Below are 17,500 nucleotides of genomic sequence, written 5' to 3' on the forward strand. Positions count from 1 at the left end.
ATACCATAACTATTCCCTGGGGAAGTGGGTATCAATACCATAACTATTCCCTGGGGAAGTGGGTATCAATACCATAACTATTCCCTGGGAAGTGGGTATCAATACCATAACTATTCCCTGGGGAAGTGGGTATCAATACCATAACTATTCCCTGGGGAAGTGGGTATCAATACCATAACTATTCCTGGGGAAGTGGGTATCAATACCATAACTATTCCCTGGGAAGTGGGTATCAATACCATAACTATTCCCTGGGGAAGTGGGTATCAATACCATAACTATTCCCTGGGGTAGTGGGTATCAATACCATAACTATTCTCTGGGTTATTAACAACATACATGGAGATGTTTAATGTTTAGATGTTTAACACGGTTTCATGTATTTTTATTTACTTAAACCAAAACATTTTAATCATGTTAATTTGTAACTCTCTCTGTATGGCAGATTCTCAGTAGGTTTCCATAGTCCATTAACCTAACAGCCTGGCAGGCCTACACTGTGTGTGTGTGTGTGTGTGTGTGTGTGTGTGTGTGTGTGTGTGTGTGTGTGTGTGTGTGTGTGTGTGTGTGTGTGTGAGAGAGACAGAGAGAGAGAGAGAGAGACGATGTGCTCCTCAGTGGGGGTTCTTACCGCCTTGATGTTGGGGCTGGGGTACAAAATAGAGGTAGAGTCTGGGTGTTGAAGATGGAGGCCGTCGATGTTGGAGCCAAACCCTGAACGTCTTTTTATAACTCCTTGAGTAGATGTTGTTCAGTTCGCCTTGTTGAGGCTGGAGTTAGAGAGGTGGAGTCTGGGTCTTTAGAGAGGTGGAGTCTGGATGCTGAGTCTGGGTCTTTAGAGAGGTGGAGTCTGGATGCTGAGTCTGGGTCTTTAGAGAGGTGGAGTCTGGATGCTGAGTCTGGGTCTTTAGAGAGGTGGAGTCTGGATGCTGAGTCTGGGTCTTTAGAGAGGTGGAGTCTGGATGCTGAGTCTGGGTCTTTAGAGAGGTGGAGTCTGGATGCTGAGTCTGGGTCTTTAGAGAGGTGGAGTCTGGATGCTGAGTCTGGGTCTTTTTATAACTCCTGGGGTCGATGTTGTTCAATTCTGTGGACTCAGATGTGCAGATTAAAAAGTTCTGGGTTGCAGTTCGGTTACAGATTCTCCAGCTGGAGTGTTTTTCTCCCAGTTCCCTCTAGAACCCTCCACATCGTCAATTAAAACGTAGCTTGTATTATTATATAGTTAAAAAACAGGGTTGTGTTTGGGGTTGGGGTTGGGTTAGGGTTAGGGTTGGGGTTGGGTTAGGGTTGGGTTGGGTTGAAGCCAGCATGGTGATGGACATGAGTCTATGGTTTCAAGACATAAAATTCATTCTGTATTGATGTGTTTTAACCAGACTTCTAGTCCTGTAAACAGAGAGAACAACATACATGGAGTTGTGGTTAACACAGTTTCATGTATTTTAATCATGTTCATTTGTATCTCTCTCTGTATGGCAGAATCTCAGTAGGTTTCCATGGTCCATTAACCTAACAGCCTGGCAGGTCTACACACACACACACACACACACACAGAGAGAGATAGAGAGAGAGAGTTTGGGTATTGTGGGAATCTTTAATCAGGATGGCTCATTCGGCAGGTCATAGTCTATGTTTGTGAGAGGAGAGAGAGGAGTGTGGAGACTGTAGAGGGGGAGACGGAGAGAGAGAGAGGAGTGTGGAGACTGTAGAGGGGAGACGGAGAGAGAGAGGTGTGGAGACTGTAGAGGGGAGACTGTAGAGGGGGAGACGGAGAGAAGAGAGAGAGGGAGTGTGGAGACTGTAGAGGAGGAGACTGTAGAGGGGGAGACGGAGAGAAGAGAGAGAGAGGAGTGTGGAGACTGTAGAGGAGGAGACTGTAGAGGGGAGACGGAGAGAAGAGAGAGAGAGGAGTGTGGAGACTCTAGAGGGGGAGACGGAGAGAAGAGAGAGAGAGGAGACCGGAGACATTATCACCACCTACCACTAGAGGGCGACTAATACACAGTTTTGTTAGTTTGTCATTTGTTCATGGTAAGAAAACAAATTGGGAAGATTTGGAAGGATTCTGTATGGAGGAATGGTCTAAAATCACTCCCAATGTGTTCTCCAACTCATAACACCTTTTAGAAAAAGGCTCAGTGCCGTTATCCACACAAGGTGAGGTATTGAAAGGGGTGTCAATTTTGACCCCGAACCTTTAGAGAGAAAAAGCCATATTGTATTAGTAGAAAATCATTAAATATCATCATTGTGTTTGAGCATAAAATATATCTCAGTCTTAGAATGATTAATTTTATACCGTCATTTTTACAAATCTTTATCAGGTCAATAATGTGGGACCCCATTGTATCCTTCACAGTTATAATATGAACCTGGATCATCATAATGATTCTACATGTTATAGTATGAACCTGGATCATCATAATGATTCTACATGTTATAGTATGAACCTGGATCATCATAATGATTCTACATGTTATAGTATGAACCTGGATCCATCATAATGATTCTACATGTTATAGTATGAACCTGGATCCATCATAATGATTCTACATGTTATAGTATGAACCTGGATCATCATAATGATTCTACATGTTATAGTATGAACCTGGATCATCATAATGATTCTACATGTTATAGTATGAACCTGGATCATCATAATGATTCTACATGTTATAATATGAACCTGGATCCATCATAATGATTCTACATGTTATAGTATGAACCTGGATCATCATGTTATAGTATGAACCTGGATCATCATAATGATTCTACATGTTATAATATGAACCTGGATCCATCATAATGATTCTACATGTTATAGTATGAACCTGGATCATCATGTTATAGTATGAACCTGGATCATCATAATGATTCTACATGTTATAGTATGAACCTGGATCCATCATAATGATTCTACATGTTATAGTATGAACCTGGATCATCATAATGATTCTACATGTTATAGTATGAACCTGGATCATCATAATGATTCTACATGTTATAGTATGAACCTGGATCATCATAATGATTCTACATGTTATAGTATGAACCTGGATCCATCATAATGACTCTACATGTTATAATATGAACCTGGATCATCATAATGATTCTACATGTTATAGTATGAACCTGGATCATCATAATGATTCTACATGTTATAGTATGAACCTGGATCATAATGATTCTACATGTTATAGTATGAACCTGGATCATCATAATGATTCTACATGTTATAGTATGAACCTGGATCCATCATAATGATTCTACATGTTATAGTATGAACCTGGATCCATCATAATGATTCTACATGTTATAATATGCCATGGCCTTTACTGACCAAAGGTTAAACTGCTGTTATGGTTATGATATACTATGGTGTTGTGTCACTAGACTTTGACCAGATATTATTACATCCAAAGATCAACTGAACCTAGAATATAGATACAGAGACACTTGTCATCAGGAAGGTTCTCTCTCAGCACAACGGAAAATATCTCAATGACTTGACATGTTCTGGTTGTGAATTCAGGCTACAAGGTAAGACTCTTCCCAGGGATTATTGTAAAGTGTGTAGAGAATTTAAATGTCTTGTGTTATTTTAGTATAGTGAATGAGAGTAAAACACTCAGATCTAACAGTCCATTTCACCTGGGACAGCTACGTGACAGTTCAATCATACTAAATGGCGCGAACTGGGTTTAGTCAAGTCATATTCAATAACATGTTGTTCATATAGCTAACTGGGTTTAGTCAAGTCACATTCAATAACATGTTGTTCATATAGCTAACTGGGTGTAGTCAAGTCACATTCAATAACATGTTGTTCATATAGCTAACTGGGTGTAGTCAAGTCACATTCAATAACATGTTGTTCATATAGCTAACTGGGTGTAGTCAAGTCACATTCAATAACATGTTGTTCATATAGCTAACTGGGTGTAGTCAAGTCACATTCATTAACATGTTGTTCATATAGCTAACTGGGTGTAGTCAAGTCACATTCATTAACATGTTGTTCATATAGCTAACTGGGTGTAGTCAAGTCACATTCAATAACATGTTGTTCATATAGCTAACTGGGTGTAGTCAAGTCACATTCAATAACATGTTGTTCATATATTCGTATATCGCGGTTATTTTACAATTTGTATATTTTTTATGTATAAATTGTAAGTCGTCTTTCAGAATATCAGAACATTTGTTGTTTTCTAAATTCCAATGAGCTCCTGCTTCCTGTGTAATTTGGTATGAAACCACTGAACATACTTTTCTTAACATTAATATTATGAACTGAATTCAGTAACAGCATCATAATATCATACCTGTTGAACAAAGCAACACACTAGAATGACAGAAATTAATAAAAGAGAAAGTGAGACATTATTATTATTATTATTATTATATTAACCACAACCAACATGTTGGATCTCTGTTTAGTTGTCACTGTGTTAACCACAACCAACATGTTGGATCTCTGTTTAGTTGTCACTGTGTTAACCACAACCAACATGTTGGATCTCTGTTTAGTTGTCACTGTGTTAACCACAACCAACATGTTGGATCTCTGTTTAGTTGTCACTGTGTTAACCACAACCAACATGTTGGATCTCTGTTTAGTTGTCACTGTGTTAACCACAACTAACATGTTGGATCTCTGTTTAGTTGTCACTGTGTTAACCACAACCAACATGTTGGATCTCTGTTTAGTTGTCACTGTGTTAACCACAACCAACATGTTGGATCTCTGTTTAGTTGTCACTGTGTTAACCACAACCAACATGTTGGATCTCTGTTTAGTTGTCACTGTGTTAACCACAACTAACATGTTGGATCTCTGTTTAGTTGTCACTGTGTTCACCACAACCAACATGCTGGATCTCTGTTTAGTTGTCACTGTGTTAACCACAACCAACATGTTGGATCTCTGTTTAGTTGTCACTGTGTTAACCACAACCAACATGTTGGATCTCTGTTTAGTTGTTACTGTGTTAACCACAACCAACATGCTGGATCTCTGTTTAGTTGTCACTGTGTTAACCACAACCAACATGCTGGATCTCTGTTTAGTTGTCACTGTGTTAACCACAACCAACATGTTGGATCTCTGTTTAGGGGTCAGTGCTCTAAAATGAGTCTCTCTGGGGAGAGAGAGGAGAGAAAGGAGGGGGGGCCTGCCTCTAAAAGGAGTCTCTCTGAGGAGAGCGAGGAGGGGGGTCCTGCCTCTAAAAGGAGTCTCTCTGGAGAACATGACACCAAAGCTAAGAGGTGAGATGACAATGTTTTTTTAGAATTGATTAAGAGTTTGTTTCTAAAACGGTACATCCACAATTTTTTCACATTTTTATTTTTCCTCAGAAATTATTGCTGATGGCCTTCATGTGTTATTTTTCCTCAGAAATGATTGCTGATGGATGCCTTCATGTGTTATTTTTCCTCAGAAATGATTGCTGATGGATGCCTTCGTGTGTTATTTTTCCTCAGAAATGATTGCTGATGGATGCCTTCATGTGTTATTTTTCCTCAGAAATGATTGCTGATGGATGCCTTCATGTATTATTTTTCCTCAGAAATGATTGCTGATGGCCTTCATGTGTTATTTTTCCTCAGAAATGATTGCTGATGGATGCCTTCATGTGTTATTTTTCCTCAGAAATGATTGCTGATGGTCTTCATGTGTTATTTTTCCTCAGAAATGATTGCTGATGGATACCTTCATGTGTTATTTTTCCTCAGAAATGATTGCTGATGGATGCCTTCATGTGTTATTTTTCCTCAGAAATGATTGCTGATGGATACCTTCATGTGTTATTTTTCCTCAGAAATTATTGCTGATGGCCTTCATGTGTTATTTTTCCTCAGAAATGATTGCTGATGGATGCCTTCATGTGTTATTTTTCCTCAGAAATGATTGCTGATGGCCTTCATGTGTTATTTTTCCTCAGAAATGATTGCTGATGGATGCCTTCATGTATTATTTTTCCTCAGAAATGATTGCTGATGGCCTTCATGTGTTATTTTTCCTCAGAAATGATTGCTGATGGATGCCTTCATGTGTTATTTTTCCTCAGAAATGATTGCTGATGGTCTTCATGTGTTATTTTTCCTCAGAAATGATTGCTGATGGATACCTTCATGTGTTATTTTTCCTCAGAAATGATTGCTGATGGATGCCTTCATGTGTTATTTTTCCTCAGAAATGATTGCTGATGGATACCTTCGTGTGTTATTTTTCCTCAGAAATGATTGCTGATGGATGCCTTCATGTGTTATTTTTCCTCAGAAATGATTGCTGATGGATGCCTTCATGTGTCTGTAACATATTGTTTTTCTATGATTTTACAGTTTTTTCTGATTGCTTGCTTATCTTATATCTTATCTTATTTCTGCAAAACTCTGCACACTAACCACAACCTAACCTAACCACAACCTAACCTAACCTATCCACAACCTAACCACAACCTAACCTAACCTAACCACAACCTAACCACAACTTAACCTAACCACAACCTAACCACAACCTAACCACAACCTAAAGTTTAGTCATACATGTCGTAAACACACATAACACACAGGTATCCTGATGTGTAAAGTATGGCTGTGTATTCTGAACATAACACACAGGTATCCTGATGTGTAAAGTATGGCTGTGTATTCTGAACATAACACACAGGTATCCAGATGTGTAAAGGCTGTGTATTCTGAACATAACACACAGGTATCCAGATGTGTAAAGGCTGTGTATTCTGAACATAACACACAGGTATCCAGATGTGTAAAGTATGGCTGTGTATTCTGAACATAACACACAGGTATCCGGATGTGTAAAGTATGGCTGTGTATTCTGAACATAACACACAGGTATCCAGATGTGTAAAGTATGGCTGTGTATTCTGACCATAACACACAGGTATCTGGATGTGTAAAGTATGGCTGTGTATTCTGAACATAACACACAGGTATCCGGATGTGTAAAGTATGGCTGTGTATTCTGAACATAACACACAGGTATCCAGATGTGTAAAGTATGGCTGTGTATTCTGAACATAACACACTATCAATACAAATAAGGGGAAAATACTTCTTATTTTCTCTAAATGTTCCAACAAACAACAAAAGCTCAGTAGAAGAAAAAAAAAAGTAATTGTTTTGGGCAATTTCTCGCCTTCTTTGTGGGTCTGGCATAAGACTTCATCCACATCAATTCAAATTCAATCAAATGTATTTATGAAGCCCTTCATACATCAGCTAATGTCTCAAAGTGCTGTACAGAAACCCAGCCTAAAACCCCAAACAGCAAGCAATGCAGATGTAGAAGCACGGTGGCTAGGAAAAACCCCCTAGAAAGGCCAAAACCTAGGAAGAAACCTAGAGAGGAACCAGGCTATGAGGGGTGGCTCGTCCCGTACAGAACTGTCTGCGTCCCCGTACAGAACCGTCCTCGTCCCCGTACAGAACTGTCCTCGTCCCCGTACAGAACTGTCCGCGTCCCCGTACAGAACTGTCCTCGTCCCCGTACAGAACTGTCCGCGTCCCCGTACAGAACTGTCCGCGTCCACGTTCGGTGTGGCGCCAAGGATATTGTCCGGTTACGCGCAGAGTGGACTGAGGTGATCTTGGGGAATAACGACGGAGTTTGTTACAGTGTTGAGACACCGAAGTTTACTGTTCAATTTGCTTTTTCTTTACGGTCAGGGACAGTATGAGTGTAGCCAGATCCTTTTCACTCTCTGTCCTTGTTTCATTTTGTGGTTCACCGGATTCGTCATCGAGACGAGGGACAGACGAACGACCTGCTAACTAGTCGGTACAGCTCGGTAAGCTAGCTAGCTACTCTACCAGCAGCATCCTAGTTACCATAGCTACCACTACATCATCACCGGCTGTCTGCATTTCTTGTGGACTGATGGAGCTCCCCGGTTGTTTCTTCCACCTGTTAAATCCCGGTGAGGCTTCTCCCTCTCTTGTTGACGGATGCTGGCTACCTCTGTCCGGTTCTCCTCTCTTCACTAGATGGACGGTAACTTTAGTGTTTAAACCCTCTGTGTCCAAGGACCGAACTTTTGAATATTATTTTCAGGGCGCCTCAATAGCAGGTATTGAACACCGGGTAAATAATCACTAGTCAGAACTTCAACCTCAGTATGAATTCATTATAAAAAATCTATTTAATATCAGATATTGTGAGTAAACAACCTCGAGAGTGTGTCTTCCAGCCCTCCAATAAATCACATCATTCAACCCTCCCGGTTAGTAAATTTACCTCAACATGCCCCGGAGAAGGCAGAGTAACGACACCAGCCTTTTAGCGGGGCTGACAGACTGACTACAACGCTCGCGTAGCTAAATGAATTTCGTTATTAAAAATGACACACTGCTTGCACGCGCCAACGAGCGTCTGGAAGTCAGTTCAATTTGTGACGCAGTTCGCGCTGCATCTCCTCATTGGTTTATAGAAGCAGGTCCCCAAATGTCATGTTATTTAGCAAAAAAACATAACTTAACATAAACATAACTTCTTTAAACAATTAAAGCTAATTTACGAACATTTCTGAATATGAATATATAGCTTTTTGGAATGAAACTCTTCTTATGTTTCCCCATCTGAGCTCAGAGTAGATGAGAGATGTAATGTTTGTCTCTGTTGTGTTGAAGCCCAATCAAGCAGGAGAGACCAGCCTCCCCTGTTCCCAGCTGTGTGTCCATGAAGAGTGACTGGTCTATGGAACTTCCTATAGAGTTTAGAGAGGGAGACTTTTCTACTGAACAAAGGTAAGAAGAACTCATGGGTCCTGGTCAGTGAGTTAAACAACACTGTCTCTAGTCATTTATCTCACATTTTCCCATTTATTGTTGTTGTTTTCATAATCCATAGGCTCATCCTTTTGTCCATTTTCATAGTCCTAAAACAATATTAAACAAACACAACATTCCCTCCCTAAGTGTGTGTGTGTGTGTGTGTGTGTGTGTGTGTGTGTGTGTGTGTGTGTGTGTGTGTGTGTGTGTGTGTGTGTGTGTGTGTGTGTGTGTGTGTGTGTGTGTGTGTGTGTACTCCCTGGATGAGGAGATGTAATCTCATGTATTGTCCACAGAAACCAACAGGAGAGATCAGAGTCAGAGATTCTCAGTGGTCAGTCTTCCCAGAGTCATCAAACAGACCTGGCCTCCATATTCAGTGTATGTGGTCCTGTTATGTAGATTTGTTTTTGTTTACCTCAAGTAAAGTTGATCTGTCAATCATTCATTAATGTGTTAATGAGAAAGCATTTTGTCTCCTGCTTAACTCATTTACTTTATTTATTTCAGTTGCTTGAAGAGAAAATTATGACATTTGTGAAGAACGAGCTGAAGATGTTCAAGAGGATTCTTGGTCCAGAACTCCCAGAAGGCTTTGAGAGTCAGAAGCAGGAAGTGGTGGATGCTGAAGATGAGAAGCAGGAGAGCAGTGCCAGAGAGGGGGCTCTGAAGATCACACTGCACATCCTGAGGAAAATGAACCAGAAGGAGCTTGCTGACAAACTAGAGAAATGTAAGATCTGTCTGCCTATTGATTAATGATGTTTTATAACATTTAAAAGCTGTAGCCAAAGTACAGCTAAAGTAGCTGTGTAACTCAATGATATTGTAGCAGCCTTAACACAACACCTGGTGACCTCGTCGAGTAGCAGCAGGGATGTGTTGTGGTGATTCATTTAGAGAGAGAGAGAACATATAATAATACCATCAATAATACCAATAATAATGTAATCAGTCACACCAGTCTGTAATGCATTATGAAAACATTCACACATTTATACAGAGTATAAATTATGATCATGTAAAACTTTATAACAGTCCTACAATACTGTAGGCATTAAAACATACATAATATTAATATCCTCTGTGTTATTTCTTCATTCAGATGAGCTTGCTGTGATTTGCCAACGTGAACTCAAATCTAATCTAAAGAAGAAGTTTCAATGTGTATTTGAGGGGATCGCTAAACAAGGAAACCCAACACTTCTCAATAAGATCTACACAGAGCTCTACATCACAGAGGGTGGAACAGGAGAGGTTAATAATGAACATGAGCTGAGACAGATTGAGACAACAACCAGGAAACAAGCAAGACCAGAGACTGCAATCAAATGTAACGACATCTTCAAACCCTTAACTGGACAAGATAAACATATCAGAACTGTGCTGACAAAGGGAGTCGCTGGCATTGGAAAAACAGTCTCTGTGCAGAAGTTCATTCTGGACTGGGCTGAAGGAAAAGCAAATCAGGATGTCCAATTTGTATTTTCATTCCCTTTCCGGGAGCTGAATTTGATGAAAGAGGACAAACACACTTTAATTGAACTTCTTAATCACTTCTCAATGGAAACCAAACAATCAAGAATCTCCAACTACAACAAGTACAAAGTTCTGTTCATCTTTGATGGTCTGGATGAGTGCCGACTGCCCCTAGACTTCCAGAAGAACAAGATCTGTTGTGACGTCACAGAGTCAACCTCAGTGGATGTTCTGCTGACAAATATCATCAAGGAAATCTGCTTCCCTCTGCTCTCCTCTGGATAACTACCCGACCTGCAGCAGCCAATAAGATCCCTGCAGCGTGTGTTGACCAGGTGACAGAGGTACGAGGGTTCAATGACCCACAGAAGGAGGAGTACTTCAGGAAGAGATTCAGTGATGAGGACCTGGCCAGCAGAATCATCTCACACATAAAGACATCAAGGAGCCTCCACATCATGTGCCACATTCCAGTCTTCTGTTGGATTTCTGCAACAGTCCTTGAACACATGTTGAGTACAGACAAGAGAGAAGAGATGCCCAAGACTCTGACTGAGATGTACACACACCTTGTGGAGTTTCATACCAAACAGAAGAATGAAAAGTATCTTGGGAAAGAAGAGACAGGTCCACACTGGAATAAAGAGAGCATTCTGTCACTGGGAAAACTGGCTTTTCAACAGCTTGTGAAGGGCAATCTGATTTTCTATGAAGAAGACCTGAAAGAGTCTGGCATTGATGTCAATGAAGCCTCAGTGTACTCAGGATTGTGCACACAGCTCTTTAAAGAGGAATGTGGGCTGTACCAGGACAAGGTGTACTGCTTTGTTCATCTGAGCATTCAGGAGTTTCTGGCTGCTGTATATGTGTTCCTCTCATTCATCAACAACAATGAGAATCTAATGGACAAACTGCAAACAAACGACAAGCCTGAAGTTACTTTCTACAAGAGTGCTGTGGATAAAGCCTTACAAAGTGAGACGGGAAACCTGGACCTTTTCCTCCGCTTCCTTCTGGGCCTCTCACTGGAGTCCAATCAGAAGCACTTACGAGGTCTACTGACAAAGACAAGAAGCATCTCACAGAGCCATGAAGAAGCAGTCGAGTACATCAAGGAGAAGATCGGGGAGGATCTCTCTCCAGAGAGGAGCATCAATCTGTTCCACTGTCTGAATGAACTGAATGACCATTCTCTAGTGAAGGAGATCCAAAGATACCTGAGATCAGGAAGTCTCTCAAAACCCAACCTGTCACCTGCACAGTGGTCAGCTCTGGTCTTTGTGTTGCTGACTTCAGAACAGGAGCTGGATGTGTTTGACCTGAAGAAATACTCCAGATCAGAGGAAGGTCTTCTGAGGCTGCTGCCAGTGGTCAAAGCCTCCAGAGCTGTTCTGTGAGTAAATAAAATGACATTTAAGAACTAATCATCAGGAAGAAATATTCAGTTTAGAGAAAAATATGTATTATAATATGTATATAATATTATATTGAAAAACATATTGAATAAATGCATTGATTTTCACATTAGTATAACAATTTGACCATACAATTCAAGGAAACGGAAGATTCATCTATATGTTTGTGAAGTCATGATGATCTCTTTGTCAGGCTGTCAGGCTGTGGAGTCACAGAGGAAGGCTGTGCTTCTCTGGTCTCAGCTCTGAGGTCAAACCCCTCACACCTGAGAGAGCTGGATCTGAGTAACAATGACCTGAAGGATTCAGGAGTGAAGCTGCTCTCTGCTGGACTGGGGAATCCCCACTGTAAACTGGAGACTCTGAGGTCAGTATTATCAGATATGAAAGCACTTTATGTATGTAGTTCTCCCATTTGAAAAGTCGTAATTATTCGGTTATATTCACTTATAGTGTATTAAAGTAGTCATACGTTTAGTATTTGGTCCCATGTTCCATGCCTACAGTGATTACATCAAGCTTGTGATTCTACTAACTTGTTGAATTAATTTGCAGTTTTTCTTGGTTGTGTTTTGGATGTTTTCCTAATAGAAACTGAATGGTGAATAATGTCCTGTCATTTTGGAGTCACTTCACTTGTATTGTCAGTAAGAATAGAAGATGTTTCTGAACACTTCTACATTCATGTGGATGCTACCAAGATCATGACTCAGTACTACCATGATTATGAATAATAATGAATGAGTCTTGAATGATGGTGAATGAGAAAGTTACAGAGGTACAAAGATTATACCCCCTCTGTTATATCAGAGGTTATCTGTTATCTGAGAGGTTAGCATGTTTTGTTGTAGCCTCTGTTATTGGTAATGGTGAGAGGTTAGCATGTTTTGTTGTAGCCTCTGTTATTGGTAATGATGAGAGGTTAGTATGTTTTGTTGTAGCCTCTGTTATTGGTAATGGTGATTGGTTAGTATGTTTTGTTGTAGCCTCTGTTATTGGTAATGGTGAGAGGTTAGTATGTTTTGTTGTAGTCTCTGTTATTGGTAATGGTGAGAGGTTAGCATGTTTTGTTGTAGCCTCTGTTATTGGTAATGGTGAGAGGTTAGCATGTTTTTTTGTAGCCTCTGTTATTGGTAATGGTGAGAGGTTAGCATGTTTTGTTGTAGCCTCTGTTATTGGTAATGGTGAGAGGTTATCATGTTTTTTTGTAGCCTCTGTTATTGGTAATGGTGAGAGGTTAGCATGTTTTGTTGTAGTCTCTGTTATTGGTAATGGTGATTGGTTAGTATGTTTTGTTGTAGCCTCTGTTATTGGTAATGGTGAGAGGTTAGTATGTTTTGTTGTAGTCTCTGTTATTGGTAATGGTGAGAGGTTAGCATGTTTTGTTGTAGCCTCTGTTATTGGTAATGGTGAGAGGTTAGCATGTTTTGTTGTAGCCTCTGTTATTGGTAATGGTGATTGGTTAGTATGTTTTGTTGTAGCCTCTGTTATTGGTAATGGTGAGAGGTTAGTATGTTTTGTTGTAGTCTCTGTTATTGGTAATGGTGAGAGGTTAGCATGTTTTGTTGTAGCCTCTGTTATTGGTAATGGTGAGAGGTTAGCATGTTTTTTTGTAGCCTCTGTTATTGGTAATGGTGAGAGGTTAGCATGTTTTGTTGTAGCCTCTGTTATTGGTTGGTAATGGTGAGAGGTTATCATGTTTTTTTGTAGCCTCTGTTATTGGTAATGGTGAGAGGTTAGCATGTTTTGTTGTAGTCTCTGTTATTGGTAATGGTGAGAGGTTAGCATGTTTTGTTGTAGCCTCTGTTATTGGTAATGGTGAGAGGTTAGCATGTTTTGTTGTAGCCTCTGTAACTTTCTCAATCATGGCGTCACTGGCTTGATGTAGTCATTGTGTTCAAAGAATATGGGACCAAATACTAAACTTTTGACTACTTTAATACACTGTGAGTGAATTGGTCAGAATACTGACGACTTCAAATAGGGGACTAGATACACAAAGGGCTTTTATTTTTAAAATAGATATGGTGTGGACTGTATACTCAATACAATCTGAATCTGATACCTCACTGTCTAAATAGATATGGTGTGGACTGTATACTCAATACAATCTAAATCTGATACCTCACTGTCTAAATAGATATTGTGTGGACTGAATACTCAATACAATCTAAATCTGATAACTCACTGTCTAAATAGATATGATGTGGACTGTATACTCAATACAATCTAAATCTGATACCTCACTGTCTAAATAGATATTGTGTGGACTGAATACTCAATACAATCTAAATCTGATACCTCACTGTCTGTCTTCTGACTGATACTGCTTTTTAAACTGGTCTGGTCAGTCTACTATAATATTTGTACTATACATGTTTCTATCTGCAGGCAATACTTTGATCATTTGTCATTTTTATGATGATACACTATTTTATGAATAGATATGGAAGGTTTCAGGACACTGATATATCTGAATATGTTGAAAAAATATACTGCCACTATTTTCACCACCAAAGAATATCAGTGTGATTTGAATATGATTTGACTCTTTGCAGGCTGTCAGGCTGTCTAGTCACAGAGGAAGGCTGTGCTTCTCTGGTCTCAGCTCTGGCGTCAAACCCCTCACACCTGAGAGAGCTGGATCTGAGCTACAATCACCCAGGAGACTCAGGAGTCAGACTGCTCTCTGCTGGACTGGAGGATCCACACTGCAGACTGGAGAAACTCAAGTATGTAGAGGGTTTATGTCAATGTTCATATCAGACATGTTTGACTTATCGGGCTAAACATTCTTACTACAAAGTTATATATATATGCTGACTGTGTGTGTGTGTGTGTGTGCGTGTGTATCTCCAGTGTGTTTGTGTGTGTGTGTATCTCCAGTGTGTTTGTGTGTGTGTGTGTGTGTGTGGCCAGTGTGTGTGTGTGTGTCACCACTGTGTGTGTGTGTCTCCAGTGTGTGTGTGTGTGTCTCCTGTGTCTGTGTGTGTCTCCTGTGTGTGTGTGTGTGTGTGTGTCAAATCAAATCAAATCCAATTTAATTTGTCACATACACATGGTTAGCAGATGTTAATGCGAGTGTAGCGAAATGCTTGTGCTTCTAGTTCCGACAATGCAGTAATAACCAACAAGTAATCTAACTAACAATTCCAAAACTACTGTCTTATACACAGTGTAAGGGGATAAAGAATATGTACATAAGGATATATGGATGAGTGATGGTACAGAGCAGCATAGGCAAGATACAGTAGATGGTATCGAGTACAGTATATACATATGAGATGAGTATGTAAACAAAGTGGCATAGTTAAAGTGGCTAGTGATACATGTATTACATAAGGATGCAGTCGATGATATAGAGTACAGTATATACATATGCATATGAGATGAATACTGTAGGGTAAATAACATTATATAAGGTAGCATTGTTTAACCTCTTCCTTCTACCCTCTACTTTTTTGAACATTCTGTTAAAAATCGCGCAACATTTCAGCGCCCTGCTACTCATGCCAGGAATATAGTATATGCATTTGCTTAGTCTGTGTGGATTGAAAACACTCAGACGTTTATAAAACTGGTTAAATCACTGCTGTGGCTTTACCAGAACGGCATTTACATCGAAAAGCACAGGAAAAACTGATCACTGAAAATGGGAAAATATATCCATGCGCTACTTGAACCCATTGATAAAGGTGAACCACAATTAATTGACTGAGGTTGCAGTACCTACAGCTTCCACACGGTGTCTAGAGTCTTGTCATTTCCCTTCGAGTTTTTTCTTGGTCAAACACATGCAAGGCACCGTATTTCTTCAGGTCTAGGACCGGATATTTTCGTTGAGTTTCTAGCCGGACATTTTTCCAGACGGACAGCTAATGATCTTTACATCGCCTCCTGATGAATTTTATCGCTTATTAACGTTTACTAATACCTAAAGTTGCATTGCAAAAGTATTTCGAAGTGTTTTGTGAAAGTTTATCGTCGACTTTTTGAATTTAAAAAAATGACGTTACGTTTTGAAACAATGTTTTTTTCGTTTATCACACAGTCTACATATAACGATATCTAGGCTTTATATGGACCGATTTAATCGAAATAAAGACCCAATAGTGTTTATGGGACATCTAGGAGTGCCAACAAAGAAGATGGTGAAAGGTAATGAATGTTTTCTATTTTATTGTGCGCTTTGTGTAACGCCGAAATGCTAATTATTTTGTTTACGTCCCTTGCGGATCTTTTGTGTTGTAGTGTATTGTTTCATGCTATCAGATAATAGCTTCTCATGCTTTCGCCGAAAAGCATTTTAAAAATCTGACTTGTTGCCTGGATTCACAACGAGTGTAGCTTTAATTCGATACCCTGCATGTGTATTTTAATGAACGTTTGAGTTTTAACTAATACTATTAGCATTTAGCGTAGCGCATTTGCATTTCCAGAGCTCTAGATGGGATGCAAGCGTCCCGAGTAGGAGCAAGAGGTTAACAGTCTGATGGCCTTGAGATAGAAGCTGTTTTTCAGTCTCTCGGTCCCAGCTTTGATGCACCTGTACTGACCTCGCCTTCTGGATGATAGCGGGGTGAACAGGCAGTGGCTCGGGTGGTTGATGTCCTTGATGATCTTTATGGCCTTCCTGTAACATCGGGTGGTGTAGGTGTCCTGGAGGGCAGGTAGTTTGCCCCGGTGATGCGTTGTGCAGACCTCACTACCCTCTGGAGAGCCTTATGGTTGAGGGCGGAGCAGTTGCCGTACCAGGCGGTGATACAGCCCGCCAGGATGCTCTCGATTGTGCATCTGTAGAAGTTTGTGAGTGCTTTTGGTGACAAGCCGAATTTCTTCAGCCTCCTGAGGTTGAAGAGGCGCTGCTGCGCCTTCTTCACGATGCTGTCTGTGTGAGTGGACCAATTCAGTTTGTCTGTGATGTGTATGCCGAGGAACTTAAAACTTGCTACCCTCTCCACTACTGTTCCGTGCGTGCGTGGCCACGCAGTCGTGGGTGAACAGGGAGTACAGGAGAGGGCTCAGAACGCACCCTTGTGGGGCCCCAGTGTTGAGGATCAGCGGGGAGGAGATGTTGTTGCCTACCCTCACCACCTGGGGGCGGCCCGTCAGGAAGTCCAGTACCCAGTTGCACAGGGCGGGGTCGAGACCCAGGGTCTCGAGCTTGATGACGAGCTTGGAGGGTACTATGGTGTTGAATGCCGAGCTGTAGTCGATGAACAGCATTCTCACATAGGTATTCCTCTTGTCCAGATGGGTTAGGGCAGTGTGCAGTGTGGTTGAGATTGCATCGTCTGTGGACCTATTTGGGCGGTAAGCAAATTGGAGTGGGTCTAGGGTGTCCGGTAGGGTGGAGGTGATATGGTCCTTGACTAGTCTCTCAAAGCACTTCATGATGACGGATGTGAGTGCTACGGGGCGGTAGTCGTTTAGCTCAGTTACCATAGCTTTCTGGGGAACAGGAACAATGGTGGCCCTCTTGAAGCATGTGGGAACAGCAGACTGGTATAGGGATTGATTGAATATGTCCGTAAACACACCGGCCAGCTGGTCTGCGCATGCTCTGAGGGCGCGGCTGGGGATGCCGTCTGGGCCTGCAGCCTTGCGAGGGTTAACACGTTTAAATGTCTTACTCACCTCGGCTGCAGTGAAGGAGAGACCGCATGTTTTCGTTGCAGGCCGTGTCAGTGGCACTGTATTGTCCTCAAAGCGGGCAAAAAAGTTATTTAGTCTGCCTGGGAGCAAGACATCCTGGGCTGGATTTCTTCCTGTAGTCCGTGATTGACTGTAGACCCTGCCACATGCCTCTT

The 17,500-nt window shown here is 40.9% G+C and overlaps 1 protein-coding gene across 1 annotated transcript in view; it reads left to right on the plus strand.

The window, feature by feature from the left end:
- The first annotated feature begins 5,121 nt into the window (after nt 1-5,121).
- LOC135569031 (NLR family CARD domain-containing protein 3-like) overlaps nt 5,122-17,500 on the plus strand; it is an 18,319-nt gene continuing 5,940 nt past the window's right edge. Inside the window, 8 exon segments of the mRNA XM_065015855.1 lie at nt 5,122-5,268; nt 8,656-8,772; nt 9,093-9,177; nt 9,307-9,529; nt 9,902-10,519; nt 10,522-11,668; nt 11,884-12,057; nt 14,249-14,422. Of these exon segments, the coding sequence (XP_064871927.1) occupies nt 5,132-5,268; nt 8,656-8,772; nt 9,093-9,177; nt 9,307-9,529; nt 9,902-10,519; nt 10,522-11,668; nt 11,884-12,057; nt 14,249-14,422 (2,675 nt within the window). The 5' untranslated portion in view covers nt 5,122-5,131.

Source organism: Oncorhynchus nerka, unplaced genomic scaffold (genome assembly GCF_034236695.1).
Source record: "Oncorhynchus nerka isolate Pitt River unplaced genomic scaffold, Oner_Uvic_2.0 unplaced_scaffold_1251, whole genome shotgun sequence".
NCBI classification, from domain to species: domain Eukaryota; kingdom Metazoa; phylum Chordata; class Actinopteri; order Salmoniformes; family Salmonidae; genus Oncorhynchus; species Oncorhynchus nerka.